General features: G+C 54.1%; 1 protein-coding gene across 13 annotated transcripts in view; it reads right to left on the bottom strand.

The window, feature by feature from the left end:
- Positions 1–22,798, bottom strand: part of FGFR1 (fibroblast growth factor receptor 1) — a 51,918-nt gene that overhangs the window by 3,341 nt on the left and 25,779 nt on the right. For 2 of the 13 annotated variants that reach the window (XM_018041775.1, XM_018041769.1), the window contains exons 3-12: positions 11,610–11,876; positions 10,171–10,260; positions 9,750–9,922; positions 7,914–8,037; positions 6,752–6,942; positions 5,588–5,738; positions 1,956–2,158; positions 997–1,142; positions 679–800; positions 56–166 (exon numbers count right to left, since the gene is read on the bottom strand). In XM_018041775.1, coding sequence (XP_017897264.1) covers positions 56–166; positions 679–800; positions 997–1,142; positions 1,956–2,158; positions 5,588–5,738; positions 6,752–6,942; positions 7,914–8,037; positions 9,750–9,922; positions 10,171–10,260; positions 11,610–11,876 — 1,578 coding nt within the window. Of the gene's footprint in view, positions 1–55; positions 167–678; positions 801–996; positions 1,143–1,955; positions 2,159–4,058; positions 4,204–5,587; positions 5,739–6,751; positions 6,943–7,913; positions 8,038–9,749; positions 9,923–10,170; positions 10,261–11,609; positions 11,877–22,798 lie in introns of all 13 variants that reach the window. The other 11 variants (XM_018041774.1, XM_018041776.1, XM_018041772.1 and 8 more) reach the window with 11 other exon arrangements.

Here is a 22,798-nt window from a genome sequence, read left to right as displayed (position 1 = left end):
TGCCTGCCTGAGCCCTTCCCTGCAGTGGGTGGAATCCCACAGGCGAGGCGCCCACCGTCCTGTGTGCAGGCCCCCAGCAGGTTGATGATGTTCTTGTGTTTCCCAATCATCTTCATCATCTCCATCTCAGAGATCAGGTCTGACAGGTCTTTCTCTGTTGCATCCGCTGCGTGGACAAAGCAGAGAAAGGGATGGAGAAGCACTTGTGTCGGAAGGCCGACAGGACAAAAACTAAGGGAGGGGGATGAGGTAAACACCCAGGGGTCCCTTTCCTCTGGGACTTGCTTCTCTCTTTATGCGCCCCCGCTCCTTGGCTTTTTTTTTTTTGGCGGCACCACAGGGCATGTGGGATCTCCTCTGCAGAGCAAGTGCAGAGACTTAACCGCTTGACTGCCAGAAGTCCCTCCTCTCTCCTTTTCACATCCAAATTTATCTCCCTTTCCCTCTTATGAGAGCTGCCAGTGTTGCCAAAAAAAAAAAAGGATCTGGGGTCACCAACTGATGACAGACGCCAAGGAACAAACTGAGGTCATGGTGAGATGGCGGGGTGTGCAATGCCCCCCCAACTCCAGGACAACCTAAGCAGGCTGTGGAGCAGGTGCAGGTAATAGCCTGACGCCCAGAGTTTGCTTGGAAAGGGAAGGGGGTCGTTTCTGCAGGGACACAGGCACCACATACCCTTTAGCATCTTCACGGCCACTTTGGTCACACGGTTGGGTTTGTCCTTGTCCAGCCCGATGGCCTCCGCCAACACCACCTGCCCAAAGCAGCCCTCTCCCAGTGGCTTGCCTAAAACCAGTCTTCAGGGAAACAAAGGGTGGGATAAGCTAGGGTGGTAATGTTCAAACCTGACAGGAACCCCCACTCCCCCTCCGCCTCCAGTTCCTTTGACTAAGAGCAGACAGTGGCAGTCACTTCTGGATGCTCCCCTGAAGGTCTGAGCCCACACCACTGCCCCCGTTAGAATAACGAGCTGGGGGGGCGGGGGGCGGTTACCTGTCCCGAGGCAGCTCCCAGCGAGGGTCTTCAGGAAGCTCATATTCAGATACCCCGGCCAGCATAGGGGTGCCGCTGGAGGAGAGACGCGAGGGCCGAACCAGCAAGACCCCGGAGTTCATGGACGCGCTGGAGTCGGCTGACACCTGCAGGGAGGCGTGGGGTCACCCTTCCAGAAGGGACAGGGGAGCAGCGGCAGGTCCCTCCCCTCCCCGCTCAGGCCTTGTTGCTAAAGTTAGAGATGTGGACCTGGCATCCGGTGCTCCCTCCCCAACACAGGCAGAAAGGCCACAGGAGGTTGGAAGACTGAGGTTCTAACACTGACTTACGTTTGCCACCAACTCCTTTCTGGGTTTTGGATTACTCACCTTTCACATTAGTGTGACAGCCTGACATTCTGTAACTTGTCACTGCAAGAGCAACTCTCTTCCTGTCCTCATTCTTATGTGAAAACCCTGCTGTGGATGAGGGGTTCCTGACTCCCGAAGCCCCTTCCAGAATTAGTATGGCTCAGAGCGAAGCCTGCCTCCTTTTCTCATTTCACGCACCTTCACCCTCTGTTCCATCTCCTGGGATGGGAGGTGGGTGCACAGGAGCAAGATGGTATCTTGGGACCCAGCTCAGCTCCTCTCCTCTGCACCTTTGCATCCCTAATGGGCCCTCAGGGGAAGCTCAGATTCATAATATCAGCTGGGCATTCAGCCCAGTGAGGACCATCTCCCAGTCCCCAGGCTGGCTGAGCAGGGTACTGTGGTTGAGGTAAGATGGGCTCACAGGATTCATCGGCCAGAAGAACTTGGAGCCTGACCCCAAGCACTTAGGACACTCTCCTGCTGCCACCCGGAAGCTGGACACCAAAGTCTGAAGTAGGGACCCTGCGGCGGGTCCCGCAGACCCCTCTAGGGTGCAGGGAGGACGCACAGGGTGAGGCAGAGCGTGCGAACCCCCCGTCTACTTTCTGTTACCTGTCTGCGCAGAGGGATGCTCTTGGCCAGCTTGTGCACGGCCATCTGGCTGTGGAAGTCGCTCTTCTTCGTGCCGCTCTTCATCTTGTAGATGATGACAGAGCCCACCATGCAGGAGATGAGGAAGGCCCCCGTGCAGTAGATGATGATCTCCAGGTACAGCGGCGAGGTCATCACCGCTGGTCTCTCTTCCAGGGCTGGGTCAGCGTGAACAGGACGTTAGTGGGCTCAGGGCAGGGCTGGTCCACTAGGGTCCCGGCTCCCTAAGACACTCAACATCCATCTCCTAAACTCTGGGAGTCTTTGGGTTAGAGACAAACTGAGCTAGGTCCTAGATGGGATTGGGGTCCTGACACAGCACACAGCAGACATCCTGGGATCTGTGAGGCTCCCTGACCCTGACTTGAATCCCCAGAGGGATGGACTGTATCTTGCTAGCCGAAGCCCATGCCCATGAACTCAGGAGCCCTGCTGGCTCAGGGACTGCTGGACTGGATGGGTACTTGGTGCCCTGCAAGAGACAGCTGAGCACTCACGCACGCTAGATGCCACTCAGTGTTCCCATGGACACACAGCCCTCCTCCACAATGCCCGAGCACTGGGTCAACACCTATCATGGGACAGCGAACGATCCGTCGGTCTTCCATTACTGATGGTCCAGGGGTACCCCGAGGGCCCAGGTGGCACCTCATCCATGTCTGCAGGCCACAGCGCCTGGCATCCAGTGGCACTCATAACGCAAACATAATAATGCAGGGAGGAAAGAAGAAAACCAGCATACGTCCCGACTTCATTGCTCAGCTTTGCCTATGTCATCTCTATCAGGTCAGACATGAAAACGTCTATACCTAGCCAAACTGCAGACAGAACTTCGCTTGCAAATGTCTGGATTATTACAGATAAACATGGAAACATCTCTTAAGACTTCCACTCACAGGTCTAATGCCTCACACTGAGCAAAGTCAGGGAGAGGGTTTTATTCATTTCTCCATTCAGACTCTCCCGCCTCCCACCCTCACTGAAGCCCAGGCAACTCAAGCCTCTTTCCCTCTCGCACGGAGGTGGGGAGGGTCCCATCCAGCAGGACATCCCTTCCCCCACCCCTCCCCTATTAAAGACCCCCGCTGGCCACAGGGGCCAGCACCCCGAGGACCTCCCCCAGGAGGCCCCAGGCATGACCCCAAACCAGCCCAAAGAACTCCCCAAGGTGCGACAAGGGACGGCAGAGCTGATAACGGAGAAGCGTTTCTGTTTTTCTCTTTCCCCAGCGTGGAGAAACAGAGACCATCCACCGGGAGGCACAACACAGGACAAAGACAGTGATGAGGCAAAAAAGCAGAAAATGCTTCCGCGCCTCCAGTGGGCGTGCGTTATCAGAGGACTAGAGGGACGAGGAAAGAGACCAGAGTCCCAGGATGAGCAGCGCCCAGCTCCAGCCCCGAGGCCGCCAGCCCACCACCCTGCCCAGGCTGCAGGCTCCTGCCTTCCTGGCCCTACCTCCACGGCCCCCTCTGGAGAGGAGCTGCACTGGGAGCCAAAGAGGATAAACGGGCACCATCGAGCCCCCTGCGCTGCCTGGGAAAGGACTCGCTCAAAGCCGCTCAAGTCCTCTGTCCGGGTCTGGAGGAACCTCGCCCACCGAGATCAGCAAGGGGGAAGGTGGAGAGCATTGGTGCTTCCGAGCGGCAAGCCCCTCCCTTCAGAGCACCTATATTCAGTTACAGGGGGAGCCTCTCGGAGACTTCCGGGGGCTGGCGATAAAGGAAGACTGCTGGACGCGAGGAGGGAAGGAGCCTGCCCTGGAGGAGAGCCCGGCTGCAGGTTAGATCCAGACCCCACGCATGTATCGCTCCGACCCGGGGGAGAGACGGAGGCAGGCCCACAAGTGAGAGCAATCTGAGATCCTGCACCAGGAGGAAGGCTCCGGAGTGAGCTGAGAAGGTTCGACCCATGAGGCCAGATGACAGGCCGGATGACTTGCTGGAGCCGCGTGCTGCGTATGGAGCCCGGCTCTGTGTCTCCCCCGACCCTGCGATGCATGCTCCCCCCGTGGCCCTGGCGAGGGCAGGACATCGAGAGGAGGAGGACAGTGTATACCTTCCAGAACGGTCAGCCATGCAGAGTGATGGGAGAGTCCGATAGAGTTACCCGCCAAGCATGTATACTCCCCCGCGTCCTCAAAGGAGACATTCCTTAAGTGCAGCACCTCCATCTCTTTGTCGGTGGTGTTAACTCCGGCCGTCTAGAAGAGACAACGGAAGCCACATGGACAAGCCCGGGACCGGAGACCTCTCAGAGAGGGAACGAGGAGGAGGAAAGGGGGAAGAAAAAAATAACCAGAGGAAGAAAGGTTCCCCAGCGTCTCCTTTGCAACAACGGACAGACAAAAATCACCAGGCAGCGAGAAACCTGTTAGAGGAAGAGGGTGAGAGCCTGAGGAGGAACTCGGCAGACCTGACGGCGCAACGCGGATGGCTGGTTACACCCGTCACCAGGCGCAGCAGCCCCGGCCCAGCCCCGCATGCGGCGCGAGCGCATGGAGAAATGGGCCGGCGCGGGGGCTGTTTGGTTTCCGGAGGGGACACACACGAGGAACGGAGGGGGCTGGCTGCAGCCTCACACAGACACTCATACCCACACTCACCACCACACACACACCCTCACACCCACACAAATACCCCCATCCTACACCCTCAGACAAACACACCCCACAGTCACACACACATACACACCCCACACACACACTCACCCACACACATACCCCCCCACATCCCACACACTCACACACCCCACACACACACTGACACAGCCCCCACACACATTCTCACTCCCTCACTCTCACCCTCCCACACTCACTCCCACACAAATACCCCCCCAAACACATAACCCCACCACACACATACCCCCAAACACACCTCCCCAGTTACACACACACACTCACCCCACACACACACTCAACCCCCACACATACCCCCCACATCCCACACACACACACACACACCGACACTGCCCCCACACACATTCTCACTCCCTCACACTCTCACCCCCCCACACTCACACCCACACAAATACCCCACACACACATATACCCCCACCACACACATACCCCCAAACACAACTCCCCACAGTCACACACACACCCCACACTCACCCCCACACCCCACACACACACAGCCCCCCCACACCCACACCTCCCCAGTCACACACACACACACCCCACATACACACTCTCACCCCCCACACTCACACCCACACAAATACCCTCCCACACACATACTCCCCCATCCCATACACACACATACACACACACACACACACATTCCCCCCCAACACACATCACTATAGACGCTGGTCCTCTCTCCTCTCCATCACTCGGACCCTCAGTCTCCAGGATCACCCAGGACGCACCCCACACGCAGCCAAGAACACACACAAGGCACAGAGGGGTGACACCAACACAGAACCGAACCAATCCAGCCGCCCAGGCCGGGTATTTTTCCATGGCTCCGGGCACTAGAAACAGCAGGCTCACAGGGAGAGTGGGGCGCTGGCCTCCCCACAGCTGCCCTGGCAGCTCGGGGCCTCCATCAACCCCCAGCACAGGGGCCCCTCCAGCTCCCCGTTACCTTTTGCCACAGGTCTGGTGACTGTGAGCCACGCAGACTGGTTAGCTTCACCAATATAATTGGAAACCTTACACACATACTCCCCGCTCTGGGCCTCTGTCACATTGAACAGGGTCAGGACCTCCGCATCCGAGCTATTTATCCCCGAATGCTGGAACAGACCAACGACATGCCGTCAGTTGGGCCAACACAGAGATGTGGCCGTATTTGCTCCCGTGCGGTGTTAAGGTGGGCCCAGGAGCTAAGGCAAGAGGCTGAGGTGATGCTTATCCTCTTTCCCTCATTAGCAGGATAAAAAAGTGGACTTTAAAAATCCATGTGACTGAAAAACAAACAATGAAAAAAATCATTGCCCCAAGCAAATGTTTCATTTGTGTTAAACCCCCTCCTCCAGGAAGAGGGCAGAGATTGCCAATGGAGACAGCAGCCAAGGTCCAAGGCCCCGGGCCCACTTCCTACACGGCAGTTTCAGTGCCCAAGGTGAGGCGCGTGGTGGCTGGCTGGGAAATCTTTGGAACAGCCAAGCCAGGGAGGAGGAGGTCTAAGGCTGGGACCAGGAGGGAAAGCAGGTTCCCAGCTTCTGGTTACTTCCTGTTGCAAGATCCACTGGAGAATTAGGCAATTAGCTTCCCTGGATTAATGGAGCATTCAGGGACATTCGAAGTCTGGGAGTGGGAGGAAAAAAAGAAAGTGCCATTACTCCTGAAACCGCTGAGGACTGACCCATGGCCTCGGCTTTTCTAGCCCTGCCTAAGCTAAACCGTGCCTGGCATCAGCCCACGTGCCAGAAAGGATGTGACTCAGGAAGCAGGGCAGAGACTAGGAGACGCTTGCTGGGAAGGCTGTGGTGGTGGGCAGTGGGAGAGCAGAGTGCCAATGCCTTCCCAGAGAAGCTGACCCGAAAGCCTGGGTACGGTCACCGTCCAAGCTCTTTAGAAGCCAGCAGTGCTCACCCCCAGCCCTCAGCGTCCTATGAGCCTTCACCCATGACCTGCCACTGGTCCTTTGGAAAGTGGCCAGGGGCCCACATAAGATGGAGCCTGGACCCAGCAGAAGGACCGGGGCCCGATCGCAGGGACTGAGCCGGACCCCAGCCACCTGGGCCCCAGGAGATACAGGCCTCCTTCCCCGAGCCCAGCCCACAGAGACCAGAGCCAGGATTACCTTCAAGATCTGGACATAAGGCAGGTTGTCCGGCCCAATCTTACTCCCGTTCACCTCGATGTGCTTCAGCCACTGGATGTGGGGCTGCGGGTCACTGTACACCTTGCACATGAACTCCACATTGCTGCCCAGGGCCACCGTCTTGTTGGCCGGCAAGCCCGCCTGCAGGATGGGCCGGTGAGGGGACCGCTCTGGGGGGGCACGGGATGGGACAGGGTCGTCAGGCCCTGCCGTCGCTGCTCCTGGCTGGAATGCTGACAGTATCCTAAGGACCAGCACAGAGACGCATTCCCGGACCAAGCCCAGCCTACCTGCCTGTAACTAAACCCACAGCCACTCAGACTCTTGCTGTTCAAAGTGTGGTCTGGGTACTGCAGCACCAGCTTCACCAGCCTGTTAGAAACACTGACCCTCAGATCCTACCCTGGACCTCCTAGATCACAAGCTTGTATTAATTTTTTTTTTTTTTTGCTGCACTGCATGGCTCATAGGATCTTAGTTCCCCAACAAGGGACTGAACCGAGCCATGGCAGGGAAAGTACTGAGTCCTAACCACTGACCCTCCAGGGAATTCCCCAGAAGCTTCTCTGCATACCATATCCTTAAAGCCAAGGCAGAACCCTGGCTGTGAAACTCTTTACCTTAAGGTCGCCAGAGAATGAGATTCAGAGCCTCTGGAAGGCAGAGGCTGCACCACAGCACCAAGAGGCACGGCGATCTTCCTAGTGTCTCATGCAGTGCCTCGAGTCTTTGTGGACTGACCTCTCTGAGCCTCAGTGTGTTCCTCTGTACAATGGGAACAACAGCACCTGCCTTGCAGGGTGCTAGAAGAATTGCCTGTGGTGTATTTACTGTACCCGGCAGACCACTCGCATCTGTGGAATGGTAGCTACTATTAAGCTAGATTAACCACTACTATGCCAGTCAACTCCTGCAAGAGAGACTCAACAGCACCTTTCCCTTTACAATGAACCTGTGGTACCACTGATCCTCCCAACTCTACTGGCAGGTAAGAAAAGGGAGGTGTGAAAAAGGAAGGTGACGGAGCTAATAAATGCCACAGCATCCTGACTCCACGCCTAAGTGAACCTGGCTCCCAGGCTGTGTTCTCCGCATCCCTGCTCCTTCCACCAAACTCCTCCTCCTGTCGCCACCCTCTTACCCACGACATCGAGCTGGTAGGTATGGTTGATGCTGCCGTATTCGTTCTCCACGATGCAGGTGTAGTTGCCCTTATCCGAAGGCACCACGGAGTCCATAATGATGCTCCAGGTGGCATAACGGACCTGAGGGGAAACATGCCAAAGGGCCCCATTGCGGGTGTGGAGGGAAAGGTGGGCAGAAGCCACGCACCCTCCAATCAGAGCACGCAGTCCGGCTGCACAGGGAGCTGGGGACCATCATCCCAGCCCACTCACACTCTGCAAGAAGGCATCAGGCAGAGGGGTGTGAGGACTCGGAAGGTCTGCCCGCCACGGCCAAGGCCATCTGCAATCTGGACAAACGTGACTTTGGAGCCCTCCCAGATACACTGGGAGCTTTCCCAACACTGCACCCCTGTCCACACTGCTCTTGTGCCAGAGCAGTGTCCTGCTAAGAGTCCAGCCGTGTCCACCCTTGACGAGACGTTTCACAGTCCACGTCCTGTCCTCTCATCCCTCTGGGCCTCACTGGTGCAGTGCTCCCATTACATGGACTCTGTTGGGCAGGACGCTGCCTCATAAGACCCAGAGCACAGGGTGCTGCACACAGCAAGTGCCGGCTGAGTTACTTTATATACAGTTTGTTTTTCTGATTTTGTCTGCTTCTCCTTTTTAATATCTATGTATTTTGGTTACGCTGGGTCTTGGTTGTGGCATATGGGATCACGTTCCCTGATCAGGGACAGAGCCAGGCCCCCCGCTTTGGGAGCAGGGAGTCTTAGGCACTGGACTGCCAGGGAAGCCCCTCCTCTACTTTTCTTATGCAAGATTAATGAGAAAAGAACAGCTAGGTGAGATGGGAGAGAAACAGGGATGGTGAGAATGATCACAGGGTTTAAAGGAGGGTTAGATGAAGACGTTCTTCCTAGAATTATAAACGGGCAAAGGACTTGAACATTTCCACAACAAGAAATGGAAACCACTTAGGAACACATGAAAATTCTAAGTTTGTTCCTAAGCAAAATAGCCCACAGAGAACAATATGATACTCTCACCTGTCAAATTTGTTGGCAAAAGTATAGCCAGTTTATCATTCTCATACTCTGCTATGGGAGGGCGAATTCATTTTCCCTTTTAAGAAAGTAACTGTTACCACAATAAAATAAAATGAAAAAAAAAAAATCACACCCCTACTCATTACATCATCTTCCATTAGAGCAAATGTCACAGTAATATTTTATGTCTTCCCATTGCACTTTGAACTCTACTGCCTAATACATTTTCTGGAAAGACATGTATCCAAGAAATGTTGGTGTAAAAAATGAATAAGTGAGCAAATGAATAAAATTACCTAACTTTATTAGGGGAAAAAAAAAAGGAATTGGGTAACATGCATCAAGAGCTTAAAAATGCTTATACTTTGCTCTAGTAACTTCCAGCAATCTGTCCCTAAAGAGAAATATTTTAAAATACTGACACAGACTTAACTACAAAGATATTCACCATAACATTATTTACAGCAGTGCAAAACTGGAAAATAACTAGTATCACAAAATAGTTCATTAAATTATGGGACAATTAATACTGGGATATTATAAAGGCATGAAAAATTATCTTTCAAATACATGGCAAAAGACTCATAATGTTAACAACTGGCAAGAAATTAGATAGACAATGTGATTGACCATGTAAAAATCACATACGTAGGAAAAAAAAAAAGACTAAAAAGATTTAAGTTTATTTGCTTTTTTAGTATTTGAAAATTTTATTTAAAACAATTAAAGGCATGTAAGTAAGGATTTTCTAAGCAGCGTCTCCTGCCCACCTTACTCCAGCTTTCATAAAAACCCAGGTACCTTGTAGCCTCCGATCCTGTGGTCAGGCTTGAATTCTTTGCCGTTTTTCAGCCAGCGCAGCGTGGGGTTCGGGGTCCCACTGGAAGGGCATTTGAACTTCACTGTCTTGGCAGCTGGCACCGCGTGCAGTTTCTTTTCCATCTTTTCTGGTGACGTCCAGTACGGAGCCACGGCTGCCCAGGGAGAGCAGAGACAGACAGGGCCTGGTCAGGCTCGGGGAGGCCCCACCCACCTGGTCGCCACCTGTGAACGATGCCCGCACTGGTCTGGACCCCGGAGGGGAGGTCCCCCGGGCCAAGCGTTGTGATCCCATGTGCCCAGCTACTCCTCCCTTCTCCAGTCGTTTGCCCAAGCTTCCCCTTTTCTATTCCAACCCAACCCCCGGGCCTGGAGGCCAGAAAGGAAGGAAACAGTGTCTCACGCATACGGTTTGGTTTGGTGTTATCTGTTTCCTTCTCCTCGGAAGAGGAGTCATCGTCGTCATCGTCATCCTCCGACGAGGGGAGCGCATCTAGGGCAAGAGGAAGGGAGCACTGAGGTCCCTCCCCCAGGAAAAGAGGCTGCAGCTTGCATCCAGTCCACAGCCACCCCGGGAGCACGAGGGCCAGTCCAGTAACAGGCGACCACGGCGACCACTCCCCACAGAGCCTCCCTCAGTGTCCGTCCCTCTGCGGGACAGACACAGTTTATGTAAGAACTGCATGCCCTGTGCCTGTCCCCCTCCTCTGCCGACACCAACACACTGCTCTTCCCTTCCCCGAAGCCTCTGCCCAGGGCAGCTCCATCACGGATAGGTGGGGTTCTCTTTAACCTAACTCCACCCTGCACTCAGAGGCTCACGCCGCATCTCAGAACCAGCAGCCAGGGCATCCGCACCCTGCTTTGGAAACCCAGACAGATCGAGGCACTGTGGCCAGAAGCCATTTCCGAAGCCCTGGGCTGAACTCTCTGGAGTTGCAACGTTTCTAGCACATGTCTGCTGAGGTCAGGGAACTGCGCTTCTCAACCACAGTGGACAGGAACCCGCGACACAGTGGGCAGCTGCCAATGCCTGCCCCCAACAAGTATCCACCCCTTTGAGCGTGTGGTCACCCATCAGGGTTCGTGACAGATCTTTCCTCAGTCCTTTCTAGTGTTTTGGGGGCATCTGGAGGGAAGTGAAGGAGGCACGTCCCTCTGCCGGGGAGGGGTTGTTCTAGAGGATGTTTGGCAGGCGGGGGAGAGGCCAGGCTCACAGCCTGAGATGCACAAGTGGTGTAAAGAGAATTCCAGCTCTACTCGGTTCAGCCCTAAGGTTTTGTAAAAGTCACATCCTACAAGTGGCAGGTCCCCAAAATCACAAAGCTCTAGGGTTCCCTGGCTGCCGTAACACAGATCTGGAAGCTAGAGAACACGTGTCTCCCATCAAGCCGTGACTACAGCGGTGCAACTGGGTCATCCACTATCCCACAGGGATCTCACCATGAATCTGGGGGTGCTGATGACTAAGCCCAGCACCAAGTCCAATTGGCCAGGGAACAAGAGTTTGGAAGCAGCCTGAGCCCTGGGGCACCCCGATGACCTGGGCAGGCTGTGCTGGAGAAACCACCATGTCTCACTGCCCCCCTCTCCGGGGGGTATCAGCGAGCACCCCCAAGGTGGGTCCAGGCAGTCCTCCGCTCTCCAACCTGAGGCCAGCACCCTGAGTCACCCCCTGAGAGCTAAGCCGCGCAGCGGGCGGGGGCAATGTTAGTGGGTGGCAGCTTCTGCAGCAGAGGGGAGGGCGCGGATGACGGCAGAGGAAGAGGCCGGCCTCCCCCTGATACCAGCAGAGAGGGAGGCAGGAGCGGGGAGAGGCAGAGGGTGGACTTGGCTACCCACCTGAGACGTTGACAGAGAAGTAGGTGGTGTCACTGCCGGAGGGGCTGCTGGTCACGCAGGCGTAGAGGCCTGAGTCGGCGGGCACGGAGCCCCGAACCTCCACCTCCTCCCCAGTGATGCGCGTGCGGTTGCTGTCCGCCAGCTGCACCCCGTCCCGCAGCCAGTTGATGCTCTGAACATCGTCCCGCAGCCGACAGCGGAGCTGCAGCAGGTCACCGGGGTGGACCAGGAGGGACTCCACTTCCACAGGGGCTCCCCAGGGCTGGGCTGCAGCCGCCGCAGGGACCAGGAGGAGGGCAGAGGGAGCAAGGGGGCAGGAGGGATGGGGAAAGACAAAGGCATTACGCTGGCCACACAGAGCTGCAGCATCCCCGGGGGGCGGGGTACGGAGCTGAGGTGGCGGGTCAGTCGGGGGGACAGCTGGCTCCTTGGGCACCCCCAATGCTTCCTATCCACCCCACTCCTCCAGAGGGTAAAGGAAGACAGAGGCGAAGTTAGGAAGCAGCTGCAGCAGCATTAAGCGGTTCAGAGTGGGTTTCCCTCCATCTTTTGGTGAGGGGGACAGCTCTGGCCCTCCCCGGGACCCCTGTGTGTCTAAGAACATCCCCTCCCCACACATGCAGCTCTTTACCAAGAGCAGCCGCTTCCCAGGGGAACACACTGTTCGCTTTCGGGTGGGGCAGCCTCACCCCTCTCCTCAGGAACAAGCCCCACGAAAATGCAGCAGCCCCCCATGTGGGGGCAGCGTGTCATGGGCGGGGTTCTAGATTCAAGTGATCAGTACTGGGGGGGCTCTGAGCCCCGCAAGGAGTCCGATGCACAGGGTGTATACGCGGGAGAGACGGCCCGAGGAGAGGTCAGCTCAGGGGAGCCTCTGGCTAACAGGTGTTGGGCCAGAGGATTCGGAGCTTTTGACTATATTAGGAACGGAGGCCGGCAGCTGCCACAAAACCCACACTTGCCCTGGCAGCAAAAGCCGCTCCACACAAAGCTCCTTTCTCCTCGCCCCACTGCAGGGCTCCCCCTCTCAAGCCCCCAACGTCCTCTCCGCTGCCCTCCTCTGACACACAGGCACACACATCCACTCCCCCTCACTGCTCCCCCACCCCACCCTGAGTCCGGTGGTCCACACACCCACTCCTCTTGACCATCAGCGCTGAACTCGCACCAACAGGAAGGCCTGAGGCCGGACACAGGACAAGGCCAGCCTCAGGCGTATCCGTCTTCTCCCAAGCACACCCCGTCCACACTAACGTGGAGAAACGCATCTCCCCGTCGCTCTCAGCACTTGCATGCCTGCCCCTGGCATCTTCTGCCCTCTGCCCGGCCTCCACCAGAACAACACACCTGAGGCAGCTCACATCCACCACCTACCTGTCTGGTTTCTACTACCTTCTGCAGCCTTCTTTCTTTCTTACCCCCAGTTCAGCATCAGAGGCTTGCTGGCAGCCTCCCTGCAGGTACCGGATTCGGGAGGCTCTGAAAGGTACCTGGCCCCGCCACCCTGGAGTCTCTGCCTGGCTCTCCACCCACCCTCTGGTTCTCAGCCTGGCTGGAAACTGCCCCAGAGGCCTTTCTGACCCCAGTCTGGGTCAGGGGCCCTCCCCTCACACTTGTCACCCTGGAGGAAAGGCCCCTTTCTTGATAAGGTTGACAGAGTGGGAACATGTCAAATTTACCTTTAAACCCCATCACCCAGGAGGGCCCTGGCCCACAAGAGCTGCCAACAAAGCCTTGCTGAATAATCTGACAATGATGCACTGTCTCTCTGTCGTCTTCCCTTCCAAACTCTGCTTCTCCCTCACCATCTCATTTTAACCCATTCTTTCTGAAGTCCCCAGCAGGTTTCTGCTAGAAACCTCACTGATGAAATGTGTCCTGGGCACCAGGGACTAACAGCAGCTTTTTGGGGGGGCCTCGGACAAGGCTCAGAGGCCATGGCTGCAGGCCGGGTGCCCCTCCACCCAAGGGCTCTGTCTTAAATCCTAGGTAGTAAATACTGAGTCATCAAAAAGGAGGTGCTGGTTTAAAAGGGTTTGGAAACAAACCACTAGGCCCGCACTCACTTATTTTTGTGAATCAGGTCAAGAGGCACACCACAAAGGTGAGCAGACCACACATTGATTAAAAATAAGCTTTTGTGGGTCTTGGGGAAAAAAAAAGTTATTCTTTCCATTTTTAATGGTTTGTGGTTTTGCCAAGAGGAGGCAGAAGAAAAGCCATTCAGACTTGACCCTTAGGGAAACAGAAGACGCTCCTATGGATCAAATCTCATTTTCCTGCAATGACCTCACTGATTAAATATTTTGCAGCTCATGATCTGTACCAGCCGTTGGTTAAACAGTAAACTCCGGTAAACTCAAATTCTTAGCCTCTGACAGGTCCCAGAAACAAAAAGGTAGCAGGGAGAACACGGGCGTTGCCCCAGAAGAAAGCAACAGAGAGAGACTTGGCTCTGCTGGGACTAGCTTGGGCTGATTCCACTTGGGTCTGAAACTCCCCGCTCTTCCTGGCCAGGACATGCACACAGAACTCTTCTGCATGATCTACATAAAGCCTCAAGAGCCAGCTTTCTTGTTCCAGTCCCTGGAGGTCAAGCTCAGCCCGATGCTCCAGGCCACAGTGTGCTAGCCCGTTCACTCTCCTGATCAATATCGAAGGCTGTGTAGAGGGTGAACTCCAACCCCTGCTTTGCCTTCAGGGCTCCTCTCAGTCTGTCCCCTCCTTCCCATGCAACCGTCTTCTCCCCACCTTCCACACCAAGTCTGGCTGTTTTCTGCACTAACCGTATTCTGCAGCCACAACAAAACTGACTTCTGCTCAAGGCTGTCGGGCATCTCTCTAGAACTCTCCTACCCACCTACTCAAAGTGCACAATCCAAGACGCCCACCCTCCTTTTCTGTAAAAACAGTTACCATCTGATTAGCACAAATTTGCATTTGATTCCAAGCCATCTTGCACTGTTGCTTTTTCAAACATCTTTATTGAGATATAACTCACGTATCATAAAATTCACCCATTTATAGTGTATCATTCAATACTTTTTAGTATAGTCACAGAATGCAACTATCACCACAATCTACCTTTAGAACATCTGCATCACCCCCCAAAGAAACCCCATACCCATTAGCAGTCACTGACTATCCCTTCCCCCTCCACCAGCCTAGGCAACCATTTTCTGCTTTGTCTCTATAGATTTGCCTATATTAGGTAGTTCATATCAATGGACTTGTGCAATATAGTTTTTTTGTGTGTCCTCCTTTCTTTTAGTATGTTTTCAAGGTTCTTTTCATGTGGTCTCATGTACTTTATTCCTTTTAGTGGCCAAATAATAGTTTTTGTGAGTATACCACATTTTACGAATCTACTTGTTGGCTGATAGACATTTGGGTGTGTTCTTTCCTAATTGTCAAAAGTGTCCATGTCTTGCCTAAGAAACAGAAAGCAACTCAGACCAATAGAATAGTCTATTATAGTTTTCCCACAGTGCCTAACAACGTCAGAAACACAGAAAAATACTCAGTAGGTCTTGAAGTTAGCATCTGGCAAAGACTAAATTTTAGAGGAACTGAAAACATTCTTCTCAATTTAAACCAAAACCTACGGCTCTTGGTTTACGGTGGACTTTTTTCATGGCTAATGGTGCTCTTGGATGTGTGTCAAAGCCTCCATTTACAAAGCAGGTAAATGCCACTTTCTTCGAGGAGGTAATGGAAAGATAACTGACCATCTGCTGGCTTACCGGGCCCTGCCCCTCTGTGCCACCACCTGAAGTAGCAGCCCTGACCTTGGAGCGTCGTCTGTAAGGCAACTGATGCGGGCGTCCCTGCTCACTGGCCGCCTGCAACAACCAAGTCATTACTCTCCATTCTCCTGCGGTCTTTGCAGGGTCCCCCATTTATGTCCCCGTTGGAAAGGCCCTTGCATCTGTGGCTCCGTCTCCACTGAGCTGGCCTTTCTCTGACCAGGACCCACAGACCAGGGCTCTTCATGTCGTTAGGCATCAGGAAGCAAGAAAGGAGCTGACACCTTTATTGGGCTGGCCGTGACTGATGAAAAAGAGAAAGCAGTTTATTGGGCAGCGACTTGAAAAGACATTCCAGCGCTGGATGAATTGCAGTGGAGAGGCTGCAGGGGAGACTGCAAACCCACACACTTGCTTTGTGTGTCCTGTTTCCTGAGAGATGAGGTGGGCAACGGAGGCTGGGGGACACTGGGTATCTATATTCTGTGGGGACCTGGCCTGAGGCGTAAAGCACTTGGCATGAGTTTCACTCCAATAGGCTCTGGGTGCAGGGTGCCTGAGGTGCCCTGGAGGAAAACAGTACATCCTGCTTCCGCACCCACCTCAGAGTCACTATGATCGTCACTGGGAGCAAGAAGGTTAAGGTTAGGGTTGGACTTGACTTGCACACCCTTAGAGGATCAAGGGTGCCCTGGCCATCTCTCCAGAAGACAGGAGGGAATAAAGGCTCCTGCTTAGCTGCCTGAATCTGGGGCTGAGGAGGACTCTGGTCGCGGGGCAACTTCTAAGACAGTGCAGACAGCAGGTGGACCATGGAAGGCTGTGCTGGCTGGACCCAGGACACTCTTAGTGGGAGGGACGGGGGTTCAGACAGCAATCACCAGTCCCATCTGCTTCTCTAATGGAACCTCTCCACCCTCCAAGGGGAACTAGAAACAGATAGGGACCCAAACGTTTTAGTAATCCTCAAGGAAGCAGCTAGAAAAACAGAGAGGTGAGAGTGGAACTTCTCAAGTCTAGGAATGTGATTAATGTTAGCGGGGCCCTATGGAGTCCCTCTCCCTCCCTACTTTCCTCCAAAACACCAGGGCTCTGTAATTGCCAACGAGCCAACAGGATACAGCAGTTGGCCAGAAATCTGCCACTGTCACCTAGCAGGCAGCTCTGTTCTGGGTTCATCTGTTCAGATCCAAGTTCTTGATTCTAAACTCTGAGTCTTCTGCCAGCCCTGGGCACCATGTAGGGTGGGCAGTGACCACGAGGAGGCTCAAATCTGTACAAACGTGGTCACTGGAAGATGAGACCCCAGTTTTCCCCAAATCCAAGAGGACAGGGACTTTCTCCAGAATGGCCATCAGTGGGTTGTCTCTGTGAGCCCTTGTTGCTGTGCAAAGAGAGGTCATGGATTAAAATAAGCAGTGAAAGAGCTGGTCAGCCTTGGGCTGCTGCTGCTAAGTCGCTCCAGTCATGTCCAACTCTGTGCAACCCCACAGACGGCAGCCCACCAGGCTCCCCCGTCCCTGCGATTCTCCAAGCAAGAACACTGGAGTGGGATTTTCCAGGCAAGAGTACTGGAGTGGGCTGCCAGTTCCTTCTTCCAGCCTTGGGCTAGCCAGGGTGATAAGATTTACACAATACCTGGTTGCTATGGAATACTGTATCATACAACACGAGGTAATGGGAGAAGAATATGAGAGCCCAGGACAGGTGACCCAGCACAGGCTCCAAGGTTTCAGAACTTAAGTACTGGTGGTTAAAGCAGATGGCGATGTCTGTAGCACCGGGCAACATGATGGTAGCGGAAGGCAGTGAAACTTTGTGGGGAGCAGAAAAAGATGGGGTGCTTACGAGCAAGGCTGTGCCTCGGGATGAAGGGGATGGGAGATGAGGCTAGACCATATGGCCTGCCTGGAACAAAAGAAGACACAGCAGAAAACAGCCCCCTCCGAATAATTTCAACTTAAAGGTGGGTGGATAGAACAGAACCACCGAAGAAGTCCCGGGGAACTCACTCCTCTGCAGTCACTGTGAATGCAGGCCTTTCATGCCACATGGACAAACATACCTGAAAATGTATTTTAAAAATACCACTTCACCAGCCTTGGTCCCATAAGAACCAATTTGGTCTGGAAGCTATCCATCCCGGAGCCCCACAACTTCGCATGAATCCAGCAAAGAACAGCACCATGTTTGCATAGCACTTTACGACTGACCACATGCCTCCTCATATATTATCTTGGGATCCTTAAACAACTCTGAAAACAGTAATGCCAATATTAGCCAATACTGGCAGCAGGCTTACTATCTATACCCCATATCCTGTGAATGCTTTTACCACAGAGTATCCCTGAATCCTCAGAGCAACCATGAAAAGTGATGTGTTAGTTGCTTGGTCGTGTTCGACTCTGTGACCTCATGGACTGGAGCCCGCCAGGCTCCTCTGTCCGTGGGGATTCTCCAGGCAAGAATGCTGGAGTGGGTTGCCATGCCCTTCTCCAGGGGATCTTCCTGACCCAGCGATCGAAGCTGGGTCTCCTGCATTGCAGGCAGATTCTTTACCAACTGAGGCACCCGGGAAGCCCATAGGAGGTTGATACCATTGTTACCTCTACCCTGGGAATGCAGAAGCTGATGGTATGCCAAGTACAAGTGCTTCACAACAACCCCGTGAAGTGAGAACCGTCACCCTCATTTGACAGAGGAGACACGGAGGCACGGGAGGTTCAGGATGTGTCCAAGACAGCCTACCTAGTCAGTAAGTGGCTGAGCAGGGATTTGCCCCCAGGTGGCGTGGCTCTCCAGAATCCACATGCATCCAGAACCTTTGAAAGAGACCAGTGCAAAGGGTCTCTATTTGTACCGTCTTTGCAATCCTTGCCTCCGGAAGGCGAAAGAAACCCTTTCTGGTCGGCCCCTGGGTCCCGCCTAATGGCACCTGTGTCTCCGACCTTCCTCCCATGGGACTCTGCAGCTGGCTGCTTTAGCTTCCTCCTCCTCTTCTCATTCCTTCACCTCCACAACCACTACTTGATAACTTGGTGTTTTTTTACTTACAATGCACTTTCCTGGTCATGCTCATCTACCCTTTAGAGTTGAGCAGGTGCGACTGCGCACATTTGGCAGATGAGGAAATTGGGAGGTGGGGGTGGGGCAGCCCTGTGACCATGGCGGACCCAGGACTAACAGTAGCGCCCCCTTTTGGCGCAGCACCTGAAGCTTTACAGGGCGTGCTTATTCACATCTGTGCTCATTTGCATTTATTTCAGTTAAACATGAGACAGTGGAGGTTGAGAGACTTCTCCCAAAGTCATGAAACAGTCACAAGTCTTAACCACTGAACCACCAGGGAAGTCCCCCCAAGTCCCTCTTGAGTGCAGCTTATAGCTGAGCTGATGACCTCAGATGACCCCTGCCTGATCCACTGAAAAGATCAAGAATGTCAGGCAAAGAGGCTGGCCACCCATCCCCTGGGCCAGCTCCTCCTTCCTCCCGCATCACACATCCTGACTGTCCCAGCCCTGGCCCAGGCACTCTGTGTCCCATCCCCTCATGCCCCTGGTTGCCTGGTTTGAATGCCCTCCTCCAGGACCTGGGGCCTCTCAAGTCCTGCCCGCCTCCCCCCTCCAGCTCTCCTGTCTCCTCACCCCGCCAGCCAATACCCTCACGGCCCTTTATTTTGCTTTCTCCTAAAATAACACTTTCCTGTCTCTCCATCACTTCCCCAGACGTGAAAACTCATTCTCTGGAAATTTCTGCAACTCTGTTGCTCAACTTATTTGTAATGTGACTTACAGATTTTCACAGCTCTATCGTGCCCTCATTCAAAATGCTCGGCTGAGGGCCAATCCATCAGTATGTCTCATCTACCCCGTGAGGTCAGTGTGGTGTCATCTCTATGCCCACTCTGGACAGGAAGGGTGTAGGGCTTGAATAGCTAGCCCCCCAACAAATCCACGTGTGACGGCTCTTAACAGTTGCAATCCCTTTTTGTTGTTCAGTTGCTCGGTCCTGTCCGACTCTTGGAGACCCCATGGACTGCAGCTCACCAGTCCTTCAGTATCTCCTGGAGTTTAATCAAATTCATGTCCACTGAGTCGGTGATGCCATCCAACCATCTCACCCTCTGTTGCCCCCTTCTCCTCTTGCCCTCAATCTTTCCCATCATCAGGGTCTTTTCCAATGAGTTGGCTCTTTGTATCAGGTGGCCAAAGGATTGGAGCTTCTTCGTTCCTAGGAAATCCTTTGGATCCTGTGTTTCTGGGTTGAGAAAATTAGAAGAGGGGCCATGCTCTTTGGTAACGTGGGGAACTGGTGGTCTAGGAATGTTTACAGTCTTGACACAAACTCCCCAGAGATAAATGAGGGGGCAATTGTGGGTGGGGGAGGAACTCGGGGTGGCTTTGAAAGCAACTTAAAAGGAAGACAGAACAGCCCAGCGGGGCCCCGGGAGCCCTCTGTCGAGGATTTTATTACGTTATTTTGGCTTTGAAATGGAACTGAAAACTTACTTTAGTCTGGCAAGGCCAGGCCAGAGGGGGTTCTCATCAAAATCCTGGGGGAAAACGGTCATCCTGTAAGGGTGGGGGGGGGTCCAGGGAGGAAGCCCTCCGGATGCGTGATCCCCTGGACGTGCGGCATCCCCGAGACAGGGTGCGTACAGAAGTGTGCGGGAGGGGACACGGGGACACCAGTCAATTAGTGGGGCCTGACACCCTGGTCCAGCCGAATTCACCAGGCCCCCCGACCCGGGGGGATTTGGAGTGTAGGGGTTTTTTTTTTTTTTTCAAATAGAAAAAGGGAAAGAAGTAAGGAGCATTTTGCATGCAAATGGGCCGCTGCCAGAAGAGCCCATTAAAATGTAAAAACTCCACATTCAGCCTGACAAAACGGTGCAAACTGCTGCGTGGGCCAGAGGGGCAGCAATACAGCTCCCGACAAAGGGGCCTGGCCACAATGGGAGCTGAATGGTCTCAGTCAGCGGGTCCCCTCTCGCGTTGCCATGGGGACCCCACCCGGGCTTACCAAAGGTATTTCCTGAGGAGAAAGGCAGTGCACACATGCCCAGGCGGCCCGGCTAATCCTGACAGGAAGCCTTCGCCATTCAGCAGCCCAGGGGCTTGGGGCCGGGAGTTGTGTTTTGTTTTTATTAAAAAAAAAAAAAAAAAGATCTCGGGCCTTTTGTGTCATCCCATCTCGTCACTGTAATTTAGCGCGAGCCGCCTGCACTGGCCGAAGCCACAGCCAGGACCCGGCACCCACTCCAAGACTCCCCAAAACCGGCTCCCCGGTTAAGTTGCAGGGCAGGCAGGCGAATCCTTGTATTTTGTGCAAACCTTCCCCAAAGATGCAGCGATGGGTAACCCAGCATCAGAGTTGAGTCTGGTGTTCTAGCTGATGCATTTTCTTCCCTCCTAGAGACTGGGTTCCCCGCCTTCCCCCCCTACCCCCATACCTCCCACCACGAGGAGCAGGACACTTCCAGGCTGGGGAGAGGGCTGTAATTACGTGATTAACAAAGGAATGTGCCCAGGAGTAGTTTTTAAGAGAAATCTCCCCTCTTCCTCTTGCCCCAGTGTTTACAGAAGCACTCCGGGCAGAAACGCTTCCTCCGAAGGATGCCCAGTACCCTTGGCTGCTTTCCCGCCTGCCTTACCAGGAAGACAGAGCTGCCCTGGGCCAGGGCAAGTTCACCTAAGTTGTGCGGGAAGAAGCGTCAGGAGCAAAGGTTGGTCTGCAGCTACTGGGAAGGAAGGTCTCTCAGCTCCCGGTTCCTAGAAGTTTGTCACCGGCTCACATTTGGCACCAGAGGAATCAGCCTTGGCAGATTCAGGGAAGAAAGCCAACAACACAGCTGGCGGTGGAGACAGAAACTCCTGTGTGACAACTGCCCCCCTTGGACACAGTTTAGGGTAAATTAACATTTCCTGAGCAAACTTGTATGTGGAAAGAGGCGGCCTCCGTGAAGATAACAAAATGAAGGGGGCTGGCCCAGCCAGGCCTGTGGTTTTGCAGAGTTCATGCTCTTGTCTCTAAACCATCCCCTGCAAAATCTTTTGAATCTGGCATTTTGATGGGGCAGTGCAGCAGACCCAAGTTCAAACCCTGGATCGGGAAAATCCCCTGGAGAAGGGAACGGCAACCCACTCGAGTATTCCTGCGTGGAGAAATCCAAGGACAGAGGAGCCTGGGGGGCTACAGTCCACGGTGTTGCAAAGAGTTGGACACAACTGAGCAATTAACATCTTCCCTGATGGCTCCATCCCTAGGTCGGGAAGATTCCCTGGAGAAGGCAATGGCAACCCACTCCAGTACTCTTGCCTGGAAAATCCCACGGACGGAGAAGCCTGGTGGGCTACAATCCATAGGGTCGCAAAGAGTTGGACATGGCTGAGCAACTTCACTCACTCACTCATTTGGGCAATTAACACAACACATGCTAGGTTGGTTGTTAAATCGATTGTTTGGGCAGCATTAAGACTGTGCCTCACCACGGCCCTGGAAGCTTCTAGGGCCATGTTCGGTGGGTTCCATCTTGGGAAAAGAAGCCGGAGAGCCTTGCTCATTCATGGAAAACGTCCCCTAAAGAACCACATGCCCAGGAAGGGGACTTGTGTAGGGATCAGGACACTCGGGTGGGGAACTTCTCCTGCTCTTATTAAATACAATCACGTCCTAAACTCAAAGCCAAAGTACCAACTGTGACAATACAGAACACCTTCCCCCCAAGCAGTCAGGGAAAGCTGGACTAGCTGAAGAGGGGGGTGTGTGTGTGTGTGTGCAGGGGTCCCGCTGCTCTGAGGGGAGCTCAGACCCTCCCACCACTGGCCCGGAGCCCAGGCCTCCCCAGCCATGTGTCTGCAGCTGTGACCTGTCAGGCACTTCCTGGTCTGGGTTCTGTAATGGAAAGATCATTAAGAGTGGGGGAGGGACGACAGCGAAGAGGTAACCGGGCAGCTCCCACTCCAGGCTCTGACCTTAGAAGTCCGGTCAGGTTCCTCGAAGAAAAGAATGTAGGCACCTCCCCCCGCCCCGCCCTCTCCTAGGGCCTCCCCTCCCCCCTACTCTGGTTTGGGGAAGGAAACCCCAGCAGCTGGCTAGGAAAACACTGTGGCTTCCTAAACTTGCTGATGAGTTAGCCCAGGCCACAGCTGTTTCAGCATCTGCCTTTTGCCCTCCCCACCAGACCTCGATGGGGGCTTCGGAGCACGTGCGCCAGGGCTATCAGTGCCCTTGGGGTCAGCCACCTTCCTTCCCCGGCCAGTCCTGTGGCTGCGATGGTGGGCCTGGATCATCGGATCCAGTGCAGGATGACGATCACTGCAGTGGGGAAAGGGACTCTTCATAAAGACACATTTTTTTTTTCCACGTTAAAGAAATGCCCGTTATTTAAGAATAAAGGTGACAGACATCCTTTATTTATTTACTGGCAGAACTGTGTGGGGA

Source organism: Capra hircus, chromosome 27 (assembly GCF_001704415.2).
Source record: "Capra hircus breed San Clemente chromosome 27, ASM170441v1, whole genome shotgun sequence".
Taxonomy (NCBI): Eukaryota; Metazoa; Chordata; class Mammalia; order Artiodactyla; family Bovidae; genus Capra; species Capra hircus.
The sequence above is the reverse complement of the archived record's forward strand: the minus strand, read 5'-3'. Positions and strand labels throughout refer to the sequence as shown.